Here is a 23,278-nt window from a genome sequence, read left to right as displayed (position 1 = left end):
GCGCCCATGTCTTGGCCGTCCGAGACAGTGAAGAAGTTCAGCCGGACATTGGCGTGGTGTTGACTGTTGGCGGCGGGTGTTGTGAGTCAACTGGGCGACGGCAATTGGAACGCGCCAGGCTCCGACGTCGGCGACGGCGGCTCGCCAGCTCCAGCGCTAAGCCAGCCAGGGCGCGCAGAATAATTATCGACAGCTTCATTCGCTGAGTCAACGCCGGCCTCGCGAACTTTTCTGAGAAGCTCAATTCGACTCACCTTCGGGCTTCACTGGAGGAGGACTGTCCGGAACAACCACAATGCTTCTCCCCAGGTTGCACACCATGCCGATGCGGCCGGCAATGCGCGCCAGCATGCAGTGGCGGTCGTTGTGAGTCCTGCACCTCCGCCATCAGCTCCAATGCTCGCTCCATTGACACTCGTATGACATGACAGGAGGGCTCTCTCCTCGACCGCCACCCGCCGCGCCGATGAAGGCCTCAACAGGGTCAGCCGTGGCATTACCCAGCCCAAGTCGCAGGGCGCCTCGCAAGCTATGCTCTACGCCACCGGCCTGAAGGAGGACGACATGAACAAGGCCCAGGTCGGCATTTCGTCCGTTTGGTACACTGGCAATCCGTGCAACATGCACCTGATGGACCTCAACAACAAGATCAAGGAGGGTGTGCAGCGTGCTGGCCTGTGGGGCATGCAGTTCAACACCATCGGTGTCAGTGACGGTATTTCCATGGGTACCAAGGGCATGAGGTACTCGCTCCAGTCGCGCGACCTGATTGCCGACTCCATTGAGACCGTCATGAACGCCCAGTGGTATGACGCCAACATCTCCGTTCCCGGTTGCGATAAGAACATGCCCGGTGTCTTGATGGCCATGGGCCGTGTCAACAGGCCCTCGCTCATGGTCTACGGTGGCACCATTGCAGCCGGTTGCGGCCAGCTTCCCAAGCACCCCAAGCTTGACCTCGTTTCCGCCTTCCAGGCCTATGGCCAGTTCATCACCGGTGAAATCGACGAGAAAGAGCGCTTCGATATCATCCGGCATGCTTGCCCTGGAAGTGGCGCTTGCGGTGGCATGTACACTGCCAACACCATGGCCAGCGCCATTGAGGTGATGGGAATGACTCTGCCCGGTTCTTCGTCCAACCCTGCCGAGTCCAACGCCAAGGTCCTCGAGTGCCTGGCTGCCGGTGGCGCCATCAAGAACCTGTTGAAGGAGGATATCCGCCCCAGTGACATTCTGACTCGGCAAGCTTTCGAGAACGCCATGGTCCTTGTCACCATCACTGGTGGCTCTACCAATGCCGTTCTTCACCTGATTGCCATCGCCGACTCCGTTGGCATTAAGCTCACCATCGATGACTTCCAAGCCGTCAGTGACCGCACTCCTTTCCTTGCGGACTTGAAGCCATCTGGAAAGTACGTCTTCGCCGACCTGTACGAAATCGGCGGCACTCCGGCTCTTATCAAGTTCCTGCTCAAGGAAGGCCTCCTGGACGGCAGCGGGATGACCGTCACGGGCAAGACTCTGAAGGAGAACGTTGAGAATTCACCCGACTTCCCCAAGGAGCAGCAGATCTTCCGTCCCCTGAGCAACCCCATCAAGGAGTCCGGTCACTTGCAGATTCTGCGCGGCAGCCTGGCTCCTGGCGGTTGCGTTGGTAAGATCACCGGCAAGGAGGGTCTCCGGTTCGTCGGCAACGCCAAATGCTACAATGATGAGGATCTCTTCATCGAAGCGCTTGAGAAGGGCGAGATCAAGAAGGGTGAGAAGACCGTCGTGGTCATCCGGTACGAGGGCCCCAAGGGCGGCCCGGGCATGCCGGAGATGCTGAAGCCTAGCTCTGCTATTATGGGGGCGGGACTGGGCCACGACGTCGCGCTCATCACGGACGGGCGCTTCAGCGGTGGCAGTCACGGCTTCCTGATCGGCCACATTGTGCCCGAGGCGCAGATAGGTGGACCCATCGCTCTCGTGAAGGACGGTGACGAGATTTCCATCGACGCCGAGACGAATGAGATGAACCTGCATGTCAGCGAGGAGGAGCTGGCTCAGCGCAAGGCAGCGTGGGTCGCGCCGCCGCTCAAGTACTCGAAGGGCACGCTGTCCAAGTACGCCAAGCTGGTGAAGGATGCCAGCCAGGGGTGCATCACGGACGCCGAAGACATTCCCATCTCTGTTTAGGGTAAAAGTGTTCCTGCGTAAGCAAAAGCCGGGGGTCTGGGGATTCTGTACAACGATGGCGTTCGGGCGGTCATAAGCCGCGGCGGGTCTTTTTGGGATGATTCGAGTCCGTAGCGCGTACCTGGCGGAGAGGAGCGCCGGGTACCTGGAAATGAATGATTGGACCAATGCTGGATCTCGCGGCAAGCAAATAGCCGAGAGCGTGTCGCGAGCCTATCTGCGAAGCGGTGCAGGCGGATGCGGCGCGCGCAGTGCGGCCCCAAAGCCTGCGTAGCTTATCGACGCGAGCCTCGCTCGTTGCGCTCGTCACGGCTGCTGGCAGCTGGCGACTGGCGCGCGCATTCAGGAGTTTTGATGACGGGCTGCGCGACCCCTGCTCGAATACGGCAGATTGCCCAGATGCAGGCGCGTGGCGCCGGCGCTCCGTGTGACTTGCGGGCGCGCGGCCGGCTCGTTATTGGCTTCGTGCCGCCCAGGCCTTAAAATACAGCCGCCAACGCTGATCAGCCTCTGGCCCAGCTGCAGTGCGCCGCGACGATCACGGCGCGTCCTGACTCTGCCTCGCAGACGCAACGGCGCAACGGCGAGCGCGCTGGACGGGCAGGCGGAGGCCGGCGGCGTGTCGCGCGCGCTGGCGGTGGGCGCTGCGAAGGCCGAGCAGGGCCGGCTGCACGCTGGCCGACTCACGCGTGTCCAAACCGTGGCCGCCAAAGCGGCCGGGGCGCTCATTCGCCGGGGCGATCCAATAGCGTCGCGCATGGCAGCTTGTCGTCGCTCAATCCACAAGCTCCCCGGCCCGCAACTTACCAGATGCCAGCCTGCGTGTGCCCGCCCTGATTGCTGCGCACCTCACTTCCGCAGAGAGGCCGCTCCCAGCCTAGACTCTCCAGCGGCAGTTGCCCCGAAGCCGCCCGTGGCCCACGCCCAAGAGTCAGCCTCTCGCCCTGCCCTGCACTCGCGCTGCTGCACCCTCCCCTACCTTGCCGCTCCTAGCTGCCACCGCCGTGCTGCCCTCGCCCATCCCACGAGACCGTCAAGCTCACCGTTTCGTCATCGCTCGCTGCCCGCCCAGGCCCGCGCGAAGACCCAGCCGCCCGTGACTGGCGGCGACTCTCATTTCGGTTAGCGAGCGATTCACGGAGTATCCCAGCCTCCCAACCCATCTAGCCTGCGCAGCGACTGCCATCACTCTTCCTCCCCGGCTCCCCTCGACGCTCTGAAGCGAGACCATACTCAAACGCCCGGCCGAAGCTGCAGCGCAGGACAGCACCCGCAGCGCGCGCGACGACAAGCCTCAGCTCCCACCGTCCTCGTCCGAAACGCCCACCGCTCCGCCCGGCTTGCTGCTTTTGGAAGCTCGCAACTCGGCCTTCACGCCTTGACGCGCCAGCCCCAGGAGAGCGCCATCGCTCTTCCTCGCCCGCTCACGCGCTTGACAATACGTACTGCGAGCCTCACCTAGAGGCGTCCGTTGCCCCACATGAGCCAAGAGGCTGTGCGGTCGTCCGCAGATCCGTCGACTGCTGTGCAGAAGCCGGCAGCGAACGACAATGGCGAGGTGATAGCACCGCACTCCAACGGTAACAGTACGACTCTCACCACTCCGCTCACCGAGGCCCCCAGTCTCGCACGTCCCGCCCGTCACAGCACGCTAACCGTCGTCTCAGCGACCGCAGGCGCCGCCCCTACCTCGTCAAACAACGCTGCTGGATCAACGTCGGAACAAGCCGCTGGTGCCGGAAACGAGCCCAAAAGAAAGCCCTCTTTCCTCGACGTGCCACACTCGAATTCGCAAACCGGTGAGGAGGCCGCGGCAAGTGGATCAGGACTGAGCGGAGCGACCGCAAGTGAGGGGGCTGAGAGCGTGGGACGGGGCTCGAAGCGCAGTTTCTTGGGCAAGAGGCGTGCTGGGAGCACTGCGAGCAGCAAGCGCTCCCACAAGGCGCGTGCCGCGACAAGCGAGAAGGCTCCTGAGAATGCGCAAGCAGTTGGCGCGGCTGGTTCTGCCCCTCAGGCCCAGCCCAAGAAAAAGAGCGGTGTTTCCAGGATTTTGCTCATACTCAACTGCTGTGGCGTGCCGGAGAAGGGCAATGTGGTTGGACAGGAGGAGTCCCCCGAGGCACCCAAAAAGGCTACCAAGCTACGCTCCGTTCGCAAGCAATCCGCGCCGGCCACAGCAAAGAAGGACGTGAGTGCCGCAGAGTCGAGCACCGCCGACTCAAAGGAACCCATTGAAGAGAAGGCTGGCAAATCTACGGAAGCAGGAGGGCCCGTGAAGGACTTTGAAAAGCAACCGTTGTCAGGGGACGCATCGGCGGACAAGCCCATTTCGGAGGGTCCAGGAGCTTCATCTCAAGAGAAGAACACTCTGGATCAACCACTCCCTGCTGTTCCTCAGAGTGACCGCCTGGATACCTCGGTCGCTGCCGAGGACGGCCCCCAAGTCAATGTCCAGGCCCCCACGCCGGTTGCGCCTTCGGAAGAACAAGCCATTACCGACAGGACTCCCGAACAAGAGGCGCGGGATGCGGATATCGAGATGACGGACGCTGGCCCATCGATACCAATCGCCGCGAACGAGATTCCGTTGACTGAGGAGAGCGGTGAGCCTGTGCAGCAGGATGCAGCGCCGACTAAGATTGACCTCCCGCCGCCGCCGCCGCTCGTTGATCGCCAGGCTCAAACTGCTCCCCCTGCCGCAACCACACCTCAGAGCCAGGATAGCTCTCTCGCCGTTACTCCTGCTGAGCCCCCGCAAAAGTGGCTCCTGCCGCCTATCAGGCCTGAGTTCAAGGGAAAGAAATGCTTGGTCCTGGATCTCGACGAGACTCTTGTCCACAGCAGCTTCAAGGTGAGCTGGCTTCTCCTTTTCGCTGCGCCGCATATGCTGACTCGGTACAGATCTTGCACCAGGCCGACTTCACGATTCCAGTGGAGATCGAGGGACAGTACCACAACGTTTACGTCATCAAGCGCCCCGGCGTCGATGCCTTCATGAAACGTGTCGGTGAGCTGTACGAGGTAGTTGTTTTCACTGCTTCAGTATCAAAGGTCAGTCTGTGCGCTTTCCCCCCTCGAGCCCCACCATCCTGATGCAATCTAGTATGGCGATCCGCTCCTTGATCAACTCGATATCCACGGCGTGGTCCACCACCGTCTGTTTAGAGAGAGCTGCTATAACCACCAGGGCAACTATGTGAAGGCAAGTACCATGCGCCGTCGGAGCGTCACTGCGGACTAACTTGTGTGGCAGGACCTTTCTCAAGTGGGCCGCGACCTGAAGGAGACGATCATCATCGACAACTCGCCGACTTCGTACATCTTCCACCCGCAACACGCCGTTCCGATTAGCAGTTGGTTTTCGGATGCGCATGACAATGAGCTCTTGGATCTCATCCCTGTACTAGAGGACCTCGCTGGCCAACAAGTTAGCGATGTCAGCTTAGTGCTGGATGTGGCCTTGTGAGTTGTATAAAATTGTTAGCATCAGATGCTACTGAGAGTGGCTTAGGTTTTCCCAAGCGGGCGAGATACATGAAGCTTGGGTGATGGCCCGGCGCGCAAGAAAAGCGGCGCGCTGGATTCTAGATGTGCCTTTGGAGGGCCTGCCCACTCTGGAAGAGCTTCCCTAAGCCTCGTGGTCAGTGCCGCTCCACAAGTTCTCAGCAGTGAACTCAGCGTCGCTCTGGTGTCCATCCTTTCCACCACCTCTCCGATTCACCCTCTGGTGCACCTTATGCGGACGCATCGGCGCTTAGACTTGTACTGTTTAATCCCTGTAATCGGCATGACTGGAGAACGGCTTTGGTTCCTGGAGAACGATTTCCACGCCTTCAAACCCACGGTCCGACACGATTGACGGCCTGCCCAGCAACCAGCTCCGCGGACACCTGTCGATACAGAATGGCCATTTGAGACCGGACACAAAAGTTTTGGAGGGCGGCACAGAGCAAAACGGGCGTTACTGTTTCTTTCTTTCTGCGTTGCCTTTTTCGCTTTCGCGCGTTTCGCTGTCCTGGAAGGGACCTTGCATACACTGATTCTCTTTTCGTTTTTGGCTAGCATTGCGGAGCATTGACCTTGGCAGACTCACAATTTTCTTCTCCCATTTCTATCCCCACTCTTCTTCCGCCGTGGCGCCTTCTACGGGAGGCTGCGCACCTTCGTCTTTTCTTCAACCCACTTTTTTGAATTCCTCCAAGCGAGAGAAAGAGACAGCCATCACCACCCGACCAACACCACTTTCCTTTGTTGCTCACTCTTTTTCTTCTTGCACACTTACAATACTTCTCGACACCAGATCGTTTTTCCTTTCCCGCGGTTCTCGGCCTTGCCATCGTTCCTTGCTTTTTTTTTTTTTTTTTTCGTTTTTATTCCCTGCTGCAGTTGTTGTTTCCTTGAACCTTTGATACCACAGGCTGTGTTGGCTTATTTGAGTGCTGCGAAACCACCACATCCATCCGAAATTATAAAAAAGCTTCATTCCCTGGTTTTTCCCGTTTTCGTTCGATGCCGGCAGAAGAGAGGCTTCCTTTCCGCGTGCAAGCGGAGGAAGAGCGAGCAGACAAGAAGAGGCAAATGAAGTTGTAGTAATGCACAGGCATGTCACTGGGCGCAGCACGCGTGTACGCAGACACATACCCAAATACAGAAGCTGAGAAAAGAAATATGCGCATCTAGCAAGACAAGTCTTGTGTCTGCAGTGGCCGTTTGGGACATGACAAGGTAGATGAAGTGCTGACGCATTTTGCTGATTGTAGGCTTGTTCGTATGATGACCAAAGAAGTAATATTCTTGCTGAAATATGTGCCCCGTTGCCGGGTCGGAGTGCTTGGTGTAAGACTTGGCTACTACTACAAGGTTTTACCGCATATGCAGGCACACACGTCTAGAAATTAGGGAGGGTCAAGCTGACGGCAGTGAATGGGTGGGAACGCGCTTCTGAAACAAACTCAAACTATGCATGCATTTGTGCGATGCGGGAGAGCTTAATGTGCAGGGGGCGGGCCGCCCGTTTGACGCATGTGCGGAGAGTGGGGATCTGGAAAAAGAACTTCTCCAGATGCTTTGCTGGCAAGGGATTGGCGGGCACTTTGTTCGGGCTTGTTCTGGGGGAGGGGGGCGTGGTCAACGTCATCTGCCGCGGCCGGGGTGGTGGTAATGGTGGTGGTTGTGCTCCAAACAGCGGAGACGGGAAAAGTTACTCGTCACTTTCCTCGTGCAGTGCCGATGCCAGCCCTACGCGTGCCTTGCCTTGCCTCCGGGTCTGCCTTGCTCGGATCTTTCGGCTGTGCTTCTGACACGACGCATCTTCACTGCTGCCTTTCGTCTCGCCATTTTCCTTTGCGTGCGATAATTAGCAAGCTTGCCCGTGGTCGTCGTCGCACCGACCCGCCATATCGCACGTCCCGTACCCAACGATCTCCCCCACGTCACCGGTCACCACACGGGCACCCTGCACCCCGCCGTCGCGCACCCTAGCACAGCATAGCTCTTTTCTCACACTTCCACACCGACCTTGTCCCTCCCCCCTCCCTTCCTCCCAAGCCCCACGGCCGCAGCCCAAACGCCTGCACGAGACCCAGCCCACCCACCATGACCGACGACACGCCGCCCACCGCCGCAACCGACGCGCCGCCGCACGCCATGGTCATCGACAACAACGCGGAGCGCGACGACGCGCACGAGCAGCACGGCAGCCCCGCGCTCAGCAGCAAGAGCGGCTGGGACGGAAAACTGCGGGTGAACAAGGCCTCGAAGCCGTCACCGGTCGTCGTCAACCCGCACGTCCTGAGCGACCCCGAGATCTCCGACGACGACGCGCCGCCGCCGGACACGATCGAGGCGGACGAGGACCTGCTGGAGGACTACGAGGAGGACGTGGACCAGATCGACCTGATCCACTGCCGGATCTCGTCGATAGCGGCGCTGCGGCTGGAAAGGTTCACGAAGCTCGAGCGGCTGTCGCTGCGCCAGAACCAGATCTCGGCCATGGACGAGCTGCCGGCGGAGCTGGGCGCGACGGTGACGGAGCTGGATCTGTACGACAATCTGATTGCGCACATCAAGGGCCTGGAGCCGTTCGTAGAGGTGGAGAATCTGGACCTGAGCTTCAACAAGATCAAGCATGTCAAGAGGGTCAATCACATGAAGAAGTTGAAGGATCTGTATTTTGTGCAGAATAAGATTTCGACGATTGAGAACTTGGAGGGATTGGACCAGTTAAAGAACCTGGAACTCGGTGCGAATAGGATAAGGGTAGGGCGACCTGGCGTTTGGTTGGGTGGAGTTCAGCTAACTTGGTGTCGCGCGGGTAGACCATTGAGAACCTGGAGACGCTTACGGGCCTTGAGGAACTCTGGCTGGGGAAGAACAAGATCACGGAGATCAAGGTTTGCTCTAATCTAACCGCTCCCCCTAGATACGTCTAATGTGCTTCCCCCCGACAGGGCCTCGACACGCTGTCCAATCTCAAGATCTTGTCCATCCAGTCCAACCGCCTCACATCCATCACCGGCCTTGAGAAGCTCGCCAATCTTGAGGAGCTGCACATCTCGCACAATGCCCTCACATCGACGGAGGGAGTCGAGAACAACAAGAACCTGCGCATCATCGACATCACCGGCAACCCGATCGAGCACCTGACAAACCTGTCGGCGCTGACGCTCCTCGAGGAGTTCTGGGCCAGCTACTGCCAGCTCTCCGACTTCACCGAGGTCGAGCGCGAGCTGCGTGGCAAGGAGAACCTGGAGACGGTGTACTTTGAGGGCAACCCGCTGCAGACGAGGCAGCCGGCGCTGTACCGCAACAAGGTGCGCCTGGCGCTGCCGCAAGTCAAGCAGATCGACGCGAGTAAGTTCTCCGCTATTACTTGGAGGAGGGAGGCGGCCGACGTGAGGAGTTTGGCGTTCGTGTGATTCTCGACTGCTTGCTCTCTCTCTCTGTCTGCTGCTGCCTGTTGATGACGATGTCGTTGCCATTCTGCCCTTGATACTGAAGAGAGGCTTACGACAACGAATTTTTCTCTACGATGAAACAGCTTTCGTGAGGGTGTGATGATATATATCCTTATCATGCTCGAGCAACGCACGCGCGTATACGATCGACGACAACGACGACCACTACGACGACGACTATCCGGAACGGGCGAGGCACGGAATGGAATGGACGCGGGATGCCACCATCACGGGCATTTATTTGCAAGGAATGGGAGCTAAGTATCGGCTAGGGCTTTTTTCATAGGGTGGGAATGTCTTTTTGTTTTTTTCCTCGTTGTCCTCCTTCATTTGCAAATGCATTGATGGGCGTTCACACCACTTGCTGGTCCGGCTCTTTACAGGACTTGAGGGGATGGCGGGGTCGGGATGGGCGGCTAGGCTCTTATCCGGAGCTGTCCACGCAGCTGAGTTTTTCATGAGATGAGTCGAGCATCTTGCGGGCGTATAGCTGAGAATGAAGGAATGGGAAGGACGAGAGATGAAATGCATGTCACGGCGTCTTGAGGTTTCTACATTTAGATTCTCGTCATGTGTGCGGCCGATTGAGGCCGAGGACTATATGAATGGAGTAAACGGTCTCCCTGAATTTCTTTGTCTTCAGTCTCATTTCGAATGGCAGTTTGGTCTGACAGGACAACCGCCCGTATTCCTGCGTACTGTTTCGGGGCGTCTGGAGTTTCGTTGTCACTCGCTTGTCTCTTGATCATCTCCATCCGACAGAATTAGAAAAATATGCTGGCGCGCTGTTTTTGGTGGTTGACGCGGGACGTCAGCGTTTGGACAGCGATACCGATGAGCATCGTTAGAGTCATCGCGCTGAGGCCCACCATTGTCGATGAAGGAAGAACGAACCAAGATGTCGTCGCTGGTTTGGTTTCCGAGGTGACTGGATCTCGAGGGGCTCCACGGCCGACAAGTGTCGGGGAGACCACGTGTAGGAAGCACGCACAGTGTATCTTCTGTTGGGACGTCCTTCCGCCCGTCATGGGAGTGGTGGGCACTGTTTGGCTGGAAGCAGAGACGGTCGACGGGGATTTTATACTGGTAGCTGGACCTGTGAAACCACCACGCCTGAGGATCACCCCCACGTGATGAAGTGAGCGCAGGCCCAGTTGCGGCATGGCTGAACAAGACCTCACCTCACTGGCATGTCTGCACGTGGTATCATGAAGCCGGCGGGCCTCGAGGCTGCTTAAAAGCGTCGCTCTACTCCGCTCCCATCTTCTGCTGTTCATGGCGCGACTTTGTCTTGGTTTTCAGGATAGAAACCAAAGTCCTGACAAGACTGGTGCTTCTCCAAGTCCGCGAAAGATGAGATAGCATCTCACTTGCTCGGAGTGGCCTAACCATGATCTTGAGACTGGAGCTGCGGTCAGTGGGGGTTTTTGGCCTTCAAGGTCGCCGTTCTCGGCGGTTGTTGTTTTTTATTGTTATGAACTCCAGCGCGCGATTGAGAATGATGGTAGTTATCATCATTGAGACATGATGATGTACTTCAGCTTGATTAATGTTGTGAGGAGGAAATGTGGACCTCATGATCATTTCTTCCAACAAAAGAAAAAAAGAAAAAAAAAAGATCGGAAGATGGGGATCCCGCCAACAGAAAAGTGCTGGCTTTGATCTTCAAACTTGAATGAGTGCTTGACACTCATGCCCGTAGAGGCTTCCCACAACCCGTAAGACCTCTCGAAAAGTATGGTATATGAATAACACTCACCTTGACAGTGTCAGGTAGATCGCGAGGCTCGCAGTGACCCCATTCTGTCCCGGAAAGACGTAGCTCAATACGTCAGCTGGGTATGTACGTTTGCTGTAGATGATCGCGTTGGAAATATGTTCGGAGCTTTGCTTTTCAAGCGCTGCGAACGCTCAAGTGCCCACGGTTCCTTGAAAAGGATGCCTATGTCCTTGCTCTCACATTCTTCCATCTCCGACAACATTTTGGTCTGTTGTATATGCTCCTTCGGACACAGGTGACTGTGCTTCCACGCCGATGCTTTGAGTATGCCGACTGTAGGGCTCTAAAGCTCTTCATGCCTCAATTGCAAGCAGATCTGTACCTGAATCTTCTCACCTTTTTTAGCCAATGATGCTCAAATATAACTTTATGAGATTTTGACCCTCCCCATCAACAACAGTATCTGATGGACCCAAGCTTCAAACTCGTTGAATACGAAAAGAAACATACGAGCCGTTGTGTGAGCAGACCACAATGTGAGGCACAACAGTCTCGGCTTTGCCGAGTTCAGCGGGTGCCGGACGCCCTAGAGATCAAGTCACTGAGAACAGATATCCAAGAGATCACTTTGCTTAAATGACCCCTCTGTAAGCTCGGGCGTGGACCCTGCCCGGATCGGTGCATGTGCAACGAGCCACCTCGAGATGTCGTGCGTCACGTTCCAAAAGCTCTTGATACGGACACGGGATGCGCTTCTGTGAAACAGTGATTCTGCGTATGCGTGGGCTGTGGATGCTCACATGGCTTCCCGGTTGGAGGTCAAGAAACTGCCGGTACGCCATTAAGATAAAGATAACAAGCAGGTTTTCTGAAACTGTTCATTTTGCTACAATGTGGCTGGGTCCTCGGAGCTCTCAGTCGTGTCTCATAATAAAGTGCCATATACACAATCACAACATACTCGATCTCGGCTTGTGGGCAGTGAATGTTATTTGCTTATCTGCGTTGACTGGCTCCCGCAATTTTACTCACCTTTTCTTCCTCAGCTCTTCTTGTAAGTACCAATTTTCAGCATCATCACGGGCTCATGCAGCGCATGATCTTCTCATGCACTTCAATCTCAACAAAGAAGGTACGGCGTTGTGCAATGAGAACGCTGGAAATATTCTTTTGTGAAATAAGTAACATCGCCAAATGTGGAAGGTAGCCGAAGAGTATCACACAAGTCTTGATGCTTAGGAAGTTCAACAACTTACTTGAACTAGTTCTGGAGCTTGACCTGTAAGAAGCTTCGAGCTGTGGAACGATTTTATTAAAAGACAGATGGACGCCACGGACTGGTGGTCATGAGTGGGCTTGTATGTACCCTTGTCAGCTGTAAACCTAACGTAGAATCTCGCATTGGGCCCCTCATCGTGACCCTCACTTACTGATACGGCGAATCTGCGAGCGGGGTCTCTATCATTTGTTCACCGTTACTTCATCCTGCCATTGCAACATCTGTCGCTCAGCCAAAGCAGTAAAGAGATGCTTTGTACTCCGGCCTTGTTTGTTCGTTTCTGCCCCAACTCGGCCGGTGAGTCGGAGGCGCTTCTTTTTCGTGCGGAGAATTCACCAAGTTTGTCGGATACTGATCATCGAGAGCTCCAGAAGTTGAAGGGGACCACGACCGGGAAGTGGAAGTTCTTCATTCATTGCCAGTTCAGCAGAACATCATGTAGGGCAGATGATGTGGTTCATCAAGTCCATCACACTGCAAACATTTCAATGTTACATCCAGCCTGTAGCGCCGTAAAAAACACAACACACAAAGGAGCCAGTCCAACCTGTTTGTTTCACTTCAATTCACTAAGGACAGTTGAGAATATTGACTCAATAATGATCACGATAAAGGTACCTTTTTATATAGGTAGAGGATAGACACCACATGATTGCTTGTTGCAGGGTCAGGTCTGCAGACCCTGATGCGTAAGTTTTGTCAGACGCAACGCAGCGCGTGACCTATTTCTCAGCAGTACTTTAACAGGCAGGATACTTAGAAGCCAAGTAGTTATGGGGCTCGTCTCTACCATACCATAAGCACAACATCTGCGTTTGGAATTGACTCCCGCAGCCTGCTTCTGTCATTCCTATCAGAGTTGACACCTCATACCACCTATCGCACGCAAACCGGCCTCTTGTGGTCAACTACTGTTAACGCACTCAGATGTTCTGCAACAAGAGTTCTGATTGATGCAAGGCATCATGACACGAAAATGAAGAAAGTGACGTCCAATGTATGTGCTTCGCAAAACGTAAAGGTGAGAGCAAGCACTAGCTCTCTTCCGAAAAAAAAAAAAGAGAAGAAAAAAGTGACAGTAGCACTGATTGCTGCTTTCCAACCCCTCATGGTCCTTTCGTAGAAGGCGGTGCGGTCGAGCCGATATTGAGGACCACCGCCAATTTGTAGTTGAAAGGCGGACCAGCTGAGATGCAGTGGCCGTGAACAGCCGAAAGCAGCAGTGGGGATATTGGCAGTGCAGGGGCCGTACGTGATACTGGCCATGAGGTCATTTGTTGCACGAGGTTTGTTTCCCAAAGCAAGATATCAACGAAGCTCCGGCCTTCATACCGTTGCTTTCCGGTGAAAGTGCCTTGCAATCCAAAGCGAGGCATGGTGCAATTGAGTGTCCGTAATCCATTCTGGGCATGCAAAGCCCACGCATCTGCGTTGTCAAAGGAAGACCTGAGCGAGTCTTAACAGCAAGCAAGCTGTCGTCCATCCTCAAGCGTAGGCGCTGGAGTCATCAGTGTCCAAGGATGATGTTCGCAGTTGGTGTTTGTGTTCATCCTTGGTAAGTCCCGGCCTGGCATGATCATCTTGCCGAATATCCAGCACAGCGATGTCGGCGCCGCTTGATCGGCGAGCCAGATGCTTCTCTCAAATATCACTCCCGCCAAGGACCGATGTCAAGTCCTCCACTCCCACACTGCAAACAAGCGACCTCCAAAACTGGGCAATGGTAAAATCTTTTTTCGACGAAAGACCTCTATATATCTACCTCGAATAAGCGCCGCTCTGCTCATCATGACGAGGGAAAAACAGACAGACAACCCATCCCAAAACAAAAAGAAAAATGGAACAATATTTGTACACATATAAGCAACTTGCGTGTCAATCCAACCACGTAAATTCATGACACGCTCAACCGCTTTCGAGAGGGGAGTTTTTGTCGACCGGTGTGTTTTTGACTCCGTCGGAATGCAATCCAGAGACCCTAAATGAGAAAGTCGATAAGAGGGCGAAAAGCCCGCTTTGGTGACCCGTCATAAAACTTATAAAATATAACCCCTGCTGCTTTCAACGCGCTCGCCGTCGCGTTCACCTCCTTACAACCATAGCATACACAACATCTTTGTTCACGAGGCCGGCCATCGGTCGTGTACTGTCGTCCTCGGATGGGTGGGGATTCGGAGGGAGGTAGGAATTACTGGAGATCTGAGTGTTGTGGCCATGGGCGCGGCTCGGGGGCAAACGAATCGTTCTTCCTTTACTCGAACACGACCTTACGGATGAGCTGTGGCGCATTTCGTTAGCAATTGACGTAAGCGGCGGATTCTGGAGAACATACCGCCCAGGCACCGGCGGCACCGGCGACCAGGCCGCTGGAGATGGCCATGGGCTTGAGGCCGCGGGTGCTCTTGAACAGGGCGCCGCTCAGGGCGCCGGCGATGACGCTGTTGGTGGCGTCGTGCTTGCCGCGGTAGTAGCCGAGGGTGGAGTTGAAGATGTTGTAGACCATGGCGACGATGCCGGCCGAGTTGCCCAGGAAGGGCCCGCGGCGGGTGACGGAGTTGAGGACGGCGTTGAGGCGCAGGCGCGGGGCCATCTGCGGCGTCGTCTTGTTCAGGCCTTCGGCCAGCCCCCAGGCGCCGCCGAGCGTCAGGCCCGTCAGGTACGTGGTGCCGGTACCATAGCACAGGTCGTCGGACCAGCCGCGCGAGGGCAGGGCGGAGCGCGCGCCGGGCAGGTCTGACAGCGCGCCCTCCTCGAGCGTCAGGTAGTCCAGCGTGTCCTTGTCCAGGCCGGCCAGCGGGTGCAGCTGCGACGGGTCGAAGGCGGTCGACTCGTTGAGGAAGGACGAAACATCGGTGGCTGACGACGGGTCGAATGCGGCGGGCTGCGAGTCGGAGGGCGGCGATCCGGAGGTGGTGGTGGAAGCAGCCTTGCGGCCGGTCAGAGAGTCCCAGATGGTCATTGCGGCGGCGAAGGTGGTGGTGATGTATGACTATGACGCTGAGGGGGACGGGGCGGCGGACGGCGCGCGAGGCGAGGCAATGTCGCGGTCGATGGAGGGCGGCGGGCTGGGGTGGCTCGGGCGGCCGCTGGATAGAGAGAGGGCGGTGGTCTGCTGTCGCGAGCTGCAGAAGATGGATGGCAGGCGGGCGTCGGGGCCCCAAAATTTACTTCATCACGGCGCCAAGCATTAGTAGCCCTGACGACAGGGATCCGCCATCCCGTTGCCGCGCCCATCCCGTGACTTCCAAAATTTCCGTCCCTGCGCGCGACTCCACAACTCGGCCGTTGCATGTCGCCTCCGCGAGTTTCTGCATTTGGCGTCGCTCACGAGCATCTCCGGCCTCACGAGTGACTGAGTTCCCACGACAGAACGAGGCATTGAGGCTTGGCAGCGGTTGAAGAGGGCAAGAAAAAAAAAATTCCTGCCCCCGGGATTGCCCGATATGGCGGAAGATGCGCCTCTGCAGGCTCCCGTCTCCGTCGACTTTCTCCGCAAGCTGAGCAAAGACTTGCACAGCTACATTCCCGTCGATGGTGCCATCTCCGAGGAAAGCATCAAGTAAGAAAATCGAAAATCCATCCGCACGGTCCACAGATAATAGCATGCAGATGCTGACTTGACAAAAGCAAGCTTTCTGACCTGCTGAACGCTCTCGTTGGGACGGCATCGATTCCCTACATCCCAGCTTCCCAAAGAGCTGGTGCTTGCAATCCGCTATGCTCTCTTCTCGAAAAGTGTCAAGCCTCGCCGGACGAAAGGATCCGCTCGTTGATCTGGATCAATCACATCTGGACTGATCTCTTTGACATCTTCCTCGAAAGATATGACAATGCGAAGCCCAAGTCCATGAGGCAGGTCTTGCTGCTTCTGTGCACCATTCTCCAGAAAGACCACACCGCCACCGCGTGCACTGTCAAGGATGAGTCTGTCGTCCGCCTGTTCGACGTTCTGTTCCAGGAGGACGACACTTCCAAGGTCAAGCCTGCGCTCATTGCTCTCTCCCATTTTGTGCAGAAAGATGTCATCACCGTCGACTACACCATCACTGCATTTGAGCAGTGGGCTTCCGCAACGGGCAAGTCGCTACAGCAGTTTCCTGCCCCCGGAAGCGTCCCCAAGACTTTCCTCCACGGCATCATGAGTTGGGCCAATCACCAAGACACCACACCTACTGCTGGAAACGCAGTCTGTGCCATTATGGAGCATGGGCGCCGTCAGAAAGCGGCGCACTTTTCCAAGGACAATGCCAACTCGCCTCCAATCTGGGTGGAACCCCTGGAGAGCACCATCCGAAGAAACCCAGATGCTATGCTGAACTTCAAGAGCCACGTGTTTCCCGACCTGTTCAAGCCGATCCTGACCGATTACCTCCGCTTTCTGGAGCATCTGCATCTCGATGACCACATTCGGTTGAAACCCAGCGCGGATGTGAAGCCATCGGATGATTTCGAAGCCTCATTGCTCTTCACTTCTTTGCAGGTGGGAAAGGATATGGGCTTTGTCCAGGAAGTCGGTGCGTTACTACTCTTTTCTGCTTGAATCCTACTAACACAATCAGATCATCGCATTTCAAAGAAGATTGAAATTCGCGACGGAGTGGTTCTGATTCCGGACAGGCTGCTTGGAAGACTTCTTGTGCATGAACGGGCAGAGACTAGATTGGCTGCTTTCTCGTTGCTTACAACTTCGGCCGCCGTAACCCGACCTCTGACCCTGGGCACCTTTGCCATTCTGAAGCGCAACTTGTCGTACTTGCATGCTGACACTGATGCCAACTTCCGCGGAGAGATCATGAGCCTGACCATGTCGCTGTTTGAACGGCTGCGTGGATCGACCGGCGTGATGAGTAGGAATTTGGCCAAGGAACAAAAGACCCAAGACCAGAGCAGTACCTTCGAACTGTACCACGCCCACGTCGAATTCATCCACTGGTACTTGCGCTTCATCTCGTCCGAGCTTCAACCAATAGCAGCATACCAGAGACATATTTCCGCGCTTAAGGCGTTGACAATCGTCATGAAGTCCGGATTGGATCCATCGGTGCCTCATCAAGCATTGTCGAGGACTGCACAGGGCGAGGTTCGGTTTCCCTTCCAGATGAACGTTCTCACGCCTCTGCTGGTGCGCGAGCTTTTCGACCTCATCATGGATCCCTTTGATGATGTCCGACATGCGGCGGCGTTTCTGCTCAAGCTCGGGACAAACAAAACCTCCGAACCACCCAAAAAATCGTCAAAGGGTCCGAAGATCGTACCTGTGCTCATTGGAAAGCCAGTCGACTCTACTTTTCTTGTCGAGCATGCATTTGCTGCATTCCTGCACAGAGCAGAGAAGGCCATGCTCCGCAGTGGCAGAGCCGATCACGCCGACGGCGTTGCTCGCGCTTACGACTTGCTCTTTGAGAGGCGATCAGAGCCCTTGAGCCCAGAGTCTCCTGCTAACAGTGTTCTTGCGGATTGGATGAAAAGCCGGCAGGGAATCGTGGAACACCTCATTTCCCTGCTGGACGAGACTATCACTGCTGCAAGCAGCAACCTTTCTGTGGCTGTGAACGCTTACCCCATGCATGGCATACTCTCCGCTCTCAGATACATCTTCGATCAGCCTTCGTTCTATGCTTCGATGGCATCCATGGAAGGCAAAGAGCTGGACGATTGGAAACAGCTACATAATCACACCCTGGATAGCCTGCGCTCTGTCTGGGACTGCGTCAGGAACATCCTTTGTGTCGACGCTCCTGAAGGCCATGTGCCAGAGGATATGGAGGAAGAGCCTGATCTGACGACGAAGGATATCCTGAGCTATTCGTGGAGAGGTCTCAAGGAGGCGAGGTGAGCAAATCTGCAACACCAAAATAAGGTGACCTCGAACTAACCTTTATCAGCACTTTGCTGCGTGTGATTGTCGCCAAGGCCCCGTTCCAGTTGCCCGGTGGGACATCGATCCTTCAAACAACAGAGTTTGAGGGCTTGGGCAAGCTCTGCTTCCTGCAATTGGCCGAACTGCGACACCGTGGTGCCTTCTCGACAGTCGCCCAGACATTTGCCACTTTTTGTCTTCGTTGCAGCCGGTCTTCAGATCCCGAGATCAAGAAGCTCCTAGACGTGTGGTACGAGGTAAGGCATCTTCTTTATCACGCTTCGTATTTGTGGTGCTGAACGTCGTACAGGAAACTCTCCGCTGTATTCGTGACAAGGGCTCGATGATCACCCGTCGATCAGCCGGCTTGCCATCTCTCATCACTGGCATCTTGTCCGCAGCCCCCGAGAGTGCGCTCTTCGCGCGGGTCATTGACGACCTTAAAGCAGAGGCCGTGCAGAATGAGCAAGACAAGAACATTGAAGGCAGTCATCTCCCGCAAGTTCATGCTTTGAACTGCTTGAAGGATGTGTTCACCAACACCAAGCTCGCGGTTGTCTCTGAGCCCTACGTAGCCGAAGGTCTATCCCTCGCTGCAAGCAGGCTTGAGTCTAAGGTGTAAGTACTCATAGCATCTTCTTTCATCTAACAGGGCTGACACATTGCCACAGATGGGCCATCCGTAACTGCGGCCTGATGCTCTTCCGTGCCCTCATCGACCGCCTTCTCGGCAGCGGCACCACGCAGCACTGGAAGGATACTGACCGCCTCAAAATCACGCGCCTGTCGTACAAGAAATACCCGAATCTGCTCGACATCATCGTCCAGCTGCTCACGCCTAAGCATCAAGGTGGCGCAACAGAGCTGACGAACACGGCGCTCGAAGGCGTCTTCCCCGCTTTCCAGATTCTACAGAGAGCGAGGCCGCCGGTGGAGAGGAGGGCAGAGATCCAGCAGCTGGTGTTTGGCCTGACCACAAGCTCGCATTGGCATGTCCGAGACATGGCGGCGAGGACGCTGGCGGCGTTGCTGGCGCCTGAAGAGAGGGTCGAATGGGTGCTCGCGCTGATTGAGATGCCTTTCCAGAGGCAGAACGCGTTGCACGGTGTGCTATTGTCTGTGAAGTACCTCGTTAAGGACATGTGTGAAGCCAATGGCAAGGGGCTTCGGGGTAAGTATCTGATATTCACGTATTTGGTAGGACTCTTGCGCTGACAATTTTTTAGACGATTTGGACCTGCTGGCATTTGCGCTTTTTGAGCAGTTTGTCCGCCTCTTCGAAGAGAACATCTGCCCACTGACCAAATCTGCTTACCTTGACATCATCACCATGATCCAAAAACACCACATTGCCAGTGGTGACTGGAAATGTAAGTCGCCGCCCCACATCTTGGTTTCTCCAAGCCATTCTGACAGCCTTCAGCCACTCCCCCCCTCATCTGCAACGTCTCTCACGGGACGGCCGATCTCTACTACAGCCTCGCGAATTCGGGCGAGCACATGTTCAAGTCCAGCCGCACCGGCGAAGCCCTCCTCCGCAGAGCCGTGTCCCTCGCCCTCGTCCAGCACCTGCTCCTCAGCACCTGCGTCGCCGGTCACGAGCTCAAAGAGCAAGCAACGGTCGTCGCCGTCGTCCAGCACGTCGCCGTCTCCGATCCGGACACGTGCCGCACCACGCTCGAGTCCCTCACCTCGACCATCTCCGCATCCGTCCTCGCAGCGGCGGCCGCCGCCGATCCCGCCGCGCACGCCTGCATCGCCACCATCCTCTCCGCCATAGCGGACGTCTCGAAGGACGTCGAGGTCGCCGCCGCCGTCCGCCACGCCTTCGCCGAGCTGCTCGGCCGCGGCCTCGTCCTGCCGGACGCCCCCCACCGCCTCGCCCCCGTCATGCTGGGCAGCGCGGAGACGCGGACGCAGATCGACGGCCTGGGCTCGCCCTCGCTGCACGAAGGCGCGTTGCCGCTGCTGGGCCGGTACATCGACGCGCGCGTGGCATCCGCCACCTCTCCCTCTCCCACCGTCGTGCCCAACGGCACATCATCAACAACAGGGGGGACGACGGCGACGGCGACGGAGAAGCGCGGCGGCGAGGCGGCGGTGCAAGAAGGAGAGTCGGACCCCCAACTCCAACTCCTCCTCGCCCTCTTCGCCCGCACCCTCCGCGCCGACCTCGCCGAGTCTCAACCCTTCCCCACCCGCCGCGCCGCCATCGCCGCGCTCGACACCCTCCGCGGTTTCTGGCGGCGACGACAACAACGCCATTCATCGTCGTCGTCGTCGTCGTCGTCGTCGGATGATGATGATAATGAGATTTCGCAACACCACCTCCACCTCGCCCTCATCGCCTACGACGCCCTCAACGACGACGACGACGAGATCCGCGACGCCGCCGCGAGGGTCGCGACGCGCATCGTCGTCTTCGGCGGCGGCGGCGATCACCCCCATCATGACGTCCTCGACGTCGACGTCGATGCCGTCGAAAAGATCCCGGCGGTGCTGCCGCTCGCCGCGAGCGCGAAGCTGGCGGCGTACTTGAGGCGGACGTATCCGGCGTCGCGGGTGCTGTGCGAGGAGGCGGCACGGCGGTTGTTGCTGGAGGGGGAGGATGGTGGGGAAAGGGGGAGTGGTGGTGGTGGTTTTGCGGTGCGCTTGGCCGAGGCGCGGACGGAGAATGCGGCGCTGTTTGCGAGGGAGAAGCAGAATCTGTTCTTGGATCCGGTGAGGGAGGTGGGTGTTTGGGGAGGCGTGTTGGCGGGGTTGGGATTGGGCGTGGGAGGGGAGGATGGCGACGCTGCTGCTGCTGCTGCTGCTGCTGCTGCGGTGAGTGGGGAGGTGGTGGGGCGGTTGGAGGGGTGGTGTGTGGATGGGTTGAGAGAGTTGAGGTTGTTGGCCGAGAGGGAGAGAGATGGCGCGATGGGGTGGGCGGGGAGGGGGGAGGTGTTTTTGCTGGGGTGGAGGGTTGTCGGGGCGGTGAGGGTGGTGCTGGGGTGGAAGAGGAGGGGGGTGGTTGTTGCGGGTGGGGAAGTGGGTGGTGGGTTGGTGAGGAAGAAGAGGGTGGGGAGGCTGAGGAGTTCGGAGGTTAGGAGGTTGTTGAGGGAGACGGTCGATACGTGGGTGGAGGCCGACGTGCATGGATTGTGGGTGAGGGAGGCAGAGGAGGTGCTCAGCGAAAGTGTGGTGACGAAGTTGGTGGATGTGAGGGGTATTATGGAGGCCGTTGTGGGCAGGGGGCTTTCTGTTTGATAAAGACAACCTAACGAACATGTCTTAAGTAGTGCAGGTGGTTGAAACAAACAACAGCTCTGAATGAAGCTTATCATCCAAGGCCGATGCTTTTCTTCATCTTCGTAATATGTTGGTGGTGTTCGTTTCATGCCGCGTTATTTGCCAACGGAGCCCAGCGAGGCACTTGTGAGATTTCCGAACCGAGGAGAACAAACAGTTAAGACCCAGTACGGGATGTTTATGGATGGACTTCAGCGTCTCGCTCACCGAACACCGAAGTGACAGAGTTCGAGTCATTACACGCCTTTTAAACGCAACATCCGGCATGCAAAGGCAAGCCCTCCCGTAGCTCACGTGGTCTGATCCTTGCATGCAGTAAATCACGCTTAACGTCAGATCCACATGACTGCTCCCCAGACCATGACGCCGGTGTGCATATCGAGATGCGTCCACGTGTAGGTCTAACGCTCAACGACTCACACGCGGCTCGCCAGCGTCTGAACGGAGAATTGACTATAAGTTCAGTTCGATGTCGCGAACTTCGAGCAGCATCCAGGCAGGGCATTGAATGACTCTACTGTTCGGCCAGACAACGAATTTCACTGCTGCTCCTGAGTTTAATATACAATAAGCACTATTTTGCCGGTGTTGGGCGAGGAAGCAGCGTTCATTTCTTTGTAGAGGCTCGCAGGGATTCGTGACAACTGAGCAAGCGCGACGCATCGGCAAGAAGTATGGATGCAAACGATCATCAACCAAACACTGCTGCTCATCACAATCAAGTTTGCATTGTTGGAGAGAATGACCATGAAGCCCGAATGTAGAAACTCAAATGGACGAATTGGGCAAGGTATCGATGCCGCAGCTGCGTCGCCTCGGCAAGCATGCCGTGAACTGCCAATGTCGATCCACTAATGCAGGTCGAGCCGGAGAGACGTCCAACCATTGCCCGTAGTTTCCACTTCCGTTGACAAGCTCATAACATCGAACTTCTGAAGACTGATCCCCGATCGGGAAGGTTGGTCCGCTGTCCAACCAACGGAGCAGAGGGCCAAAAGGCCTCCCGTTTCGGCATCCCGCTACAGTCCACCCTTGCAGCCGAGTGGCTAGCGCGATGATTGGCAGGGCCTCGGAGCAGGGGATGACTGTGCCCATACCAATGGAGAATGCAATAGGTCGAGCTGGCCTCTAGCGTGTGGTCGACGAGTGTCTGATACAAGATTCACGCTAGCCATCGGGAGCGGAACCGTAGGGCAGCGTGCGAGTCATGATAGGGGATCGCCAAAAGGGCCGGTCCTGATAAGGATCTGCGCGGGAAGCCGTTCCTGCATGCACGACATGGACGGACGGGCGGAGACTTTCTCTCAGATGCCCCACTTGCTTAATCTTTGCATGGCGGAAGGTCTGACCTGGGAACTTCTTGTTTGCTCGGGTTAGAAGAGGCAAATCTGTCCGGATGTCGAGGCCATCTCTCGCATACTGAAGTCGTCGGGAGATCCGGCTCGACATGCTTTCTCCAGGGACGCGGTGGTCCTCTCAAGCATTGGACTACTTGCTTAGTGAAATGCTTGGTGACATGCTCGCGCCCTTTGACAGGGTATCCTTCAAACTGTACAGATGGTGGTTGGAAGTCTGCATCGCACCTTCACCGTGGACCTGCATTGAGTGCTGGGGTTTTGCGCGACGAAGAAACAAAAGCGCTACTGCGATCGTCGACGAACTTGTTCAGTGATGGCGACGGCGAGATGTGCCGTGCCTTTAGGTGTGCATTGCTGAAGGGCGACGAGAAAGGTCTGTGGAGGAGGGTCGTTCCTTCCGCATCGTGAGCGGGACAGGCAGCCAGCACCAACGAACCTACACAATTCCGCACTCAGAGGAAGTACGGAGTCCCCTCAACACCCCGCACGGCACACCCGTGCTTATCCGAGAGCACGTATGATGTGGAGAGAGAGCGCGCGCCGGCAAGCACCACGGCCCCAACCTCTGACCACCTCGGTGCCGCGAGCGATGTCCACTCCCGAGCAGACGTTCGACTTTGGGCCACCAGCCTCGCCTAT

The 23,278-nt window shown here is 56.6% G+C and overlaps 5 protein-coding genes across 5 annotated transcripts; 4 read left to right on the top strand and 1 right to left on the bottom strand.

The window, feature by feature from the left end:
- Window positions 1–349: 349 nt before the first annotated feature.
- On the top strand, window positions 350–2,178 carry ILV3 (dihydroxy-acid dehydratase ilv3; the record flags this gene model as incomplete). The annotated part of the gene is made up of 2 exons (XM_066773627.1): window positions 350–354; window positions 432–2,178. 2 exons carry the CDS (start codon window positions 350–352, stop codon window positions 2,176–2,178), a joined length of 1,752 nt encoding a protein of 583 aa, XP_066636194.1.
- A 1,480-nt stretch (window positions 2,179–3,658) lies between these two features.
- On the top strand, window positions 3,659–5,644 carry SLS55_002141 (uncharacterized protein; the record flags this gene model as incomplete). Its single annotated transcript, XM_066773626.1, has 3 exons — window positions 3,659–5,029; window positions 5,080–5,199; window positions 5,432–5,644. The coding sequence occupies 3 exons, from the start codon at window positions 3,659–3,661 to the stop codon at window positions 5,642–5,644; spliced, it is 1,704 nt and encodes a 567-aa protein (XP_066636193.1).
- A 2,129-nt stretch (window positions 5,645–7,773) lies between these two features.
- Window positions 7,774–9,095, top strand: sds22 (protein phosphatase regulatory subunit Sds22; the record flags this gene model as incomplete). The annotated part of the gene is made up of 3 exons (XM_066773625.1): window positions 7,774–8,436; window positions 8,496–8,570; window positions 8,628–9,095. 3 exons carry the CDS (start codon window positions 7,774–7,776, stop codon window positions 9,093–9,095), a joined length of 1,206 nt encoding a protein of 401 aa, XP_066636192.1.
- Window positions 9,096–14,384: 5,289 nt separating this feature from the next.
- TIM23 (Mitochondrial import inner membrane translocase subunit tim23) lies at window positions 14,385–15,092 on the bottom strand (the record flags this gene model as incomplete). Its single annotated transcript, XM_066773624.1, has 2 exons — window positions 14,385–14,411; window positions 14,466–15,092. The coding sequence occupies 2 exons, from the start codon at window positions 15,090–15,092 to the stop codon at window positions 14,385–14,387; spliced, it is 654 nt and encodes a 217-aa protein (XP_066636191.1).
- Window positions 15,093–15,576: 484 nt separating this feature from the next.
- Window positions 15,577–21,239, top strand: SLS55_002138 (uncharacterized protein; the record flags this gene model as incomplete). Its single annotated transcript, XM_066773623.1, has 8 exons — window positions 15,577–15,692; window positions 15,761–16,647; window positions 16,693–17,965; window positions 18,019–18,250; window positions 18,304–18,611; window positions 18,665–19,164; window positions 19,220–19,363; window positions 19,417–21,239. The coding sequence occupies 8 exons, from the start codon at window positions 15,577–15,579 to the stop codon at window positions 21,237–21,239; spliced, it is 5,283 nt and encodes a 1,760-aa protein (XP_066636190.1).
- Between the last annotated feature and the right edge of the window lie 2,039 nt (window positions 21,240–23,278).

Source organism: Diplodia seriata, assembly GCF_021436955.1.
Source record: "Diplodia seriata strain FDS-637 chromosome Unknown scaffold_2, whole genome shotgun sequence".
Taxonomy (NCBI): domain Eukaryota; kingdom Fungi; phylum Ascomycota; class Dothideomycetes; order Botryosphaeriales; family Botryosphaeriaceae; genus Diplodia; species Diplodia seriata.
This window is presented reverse-complemented; position numbering and strand designations above follow the sequence as displayed.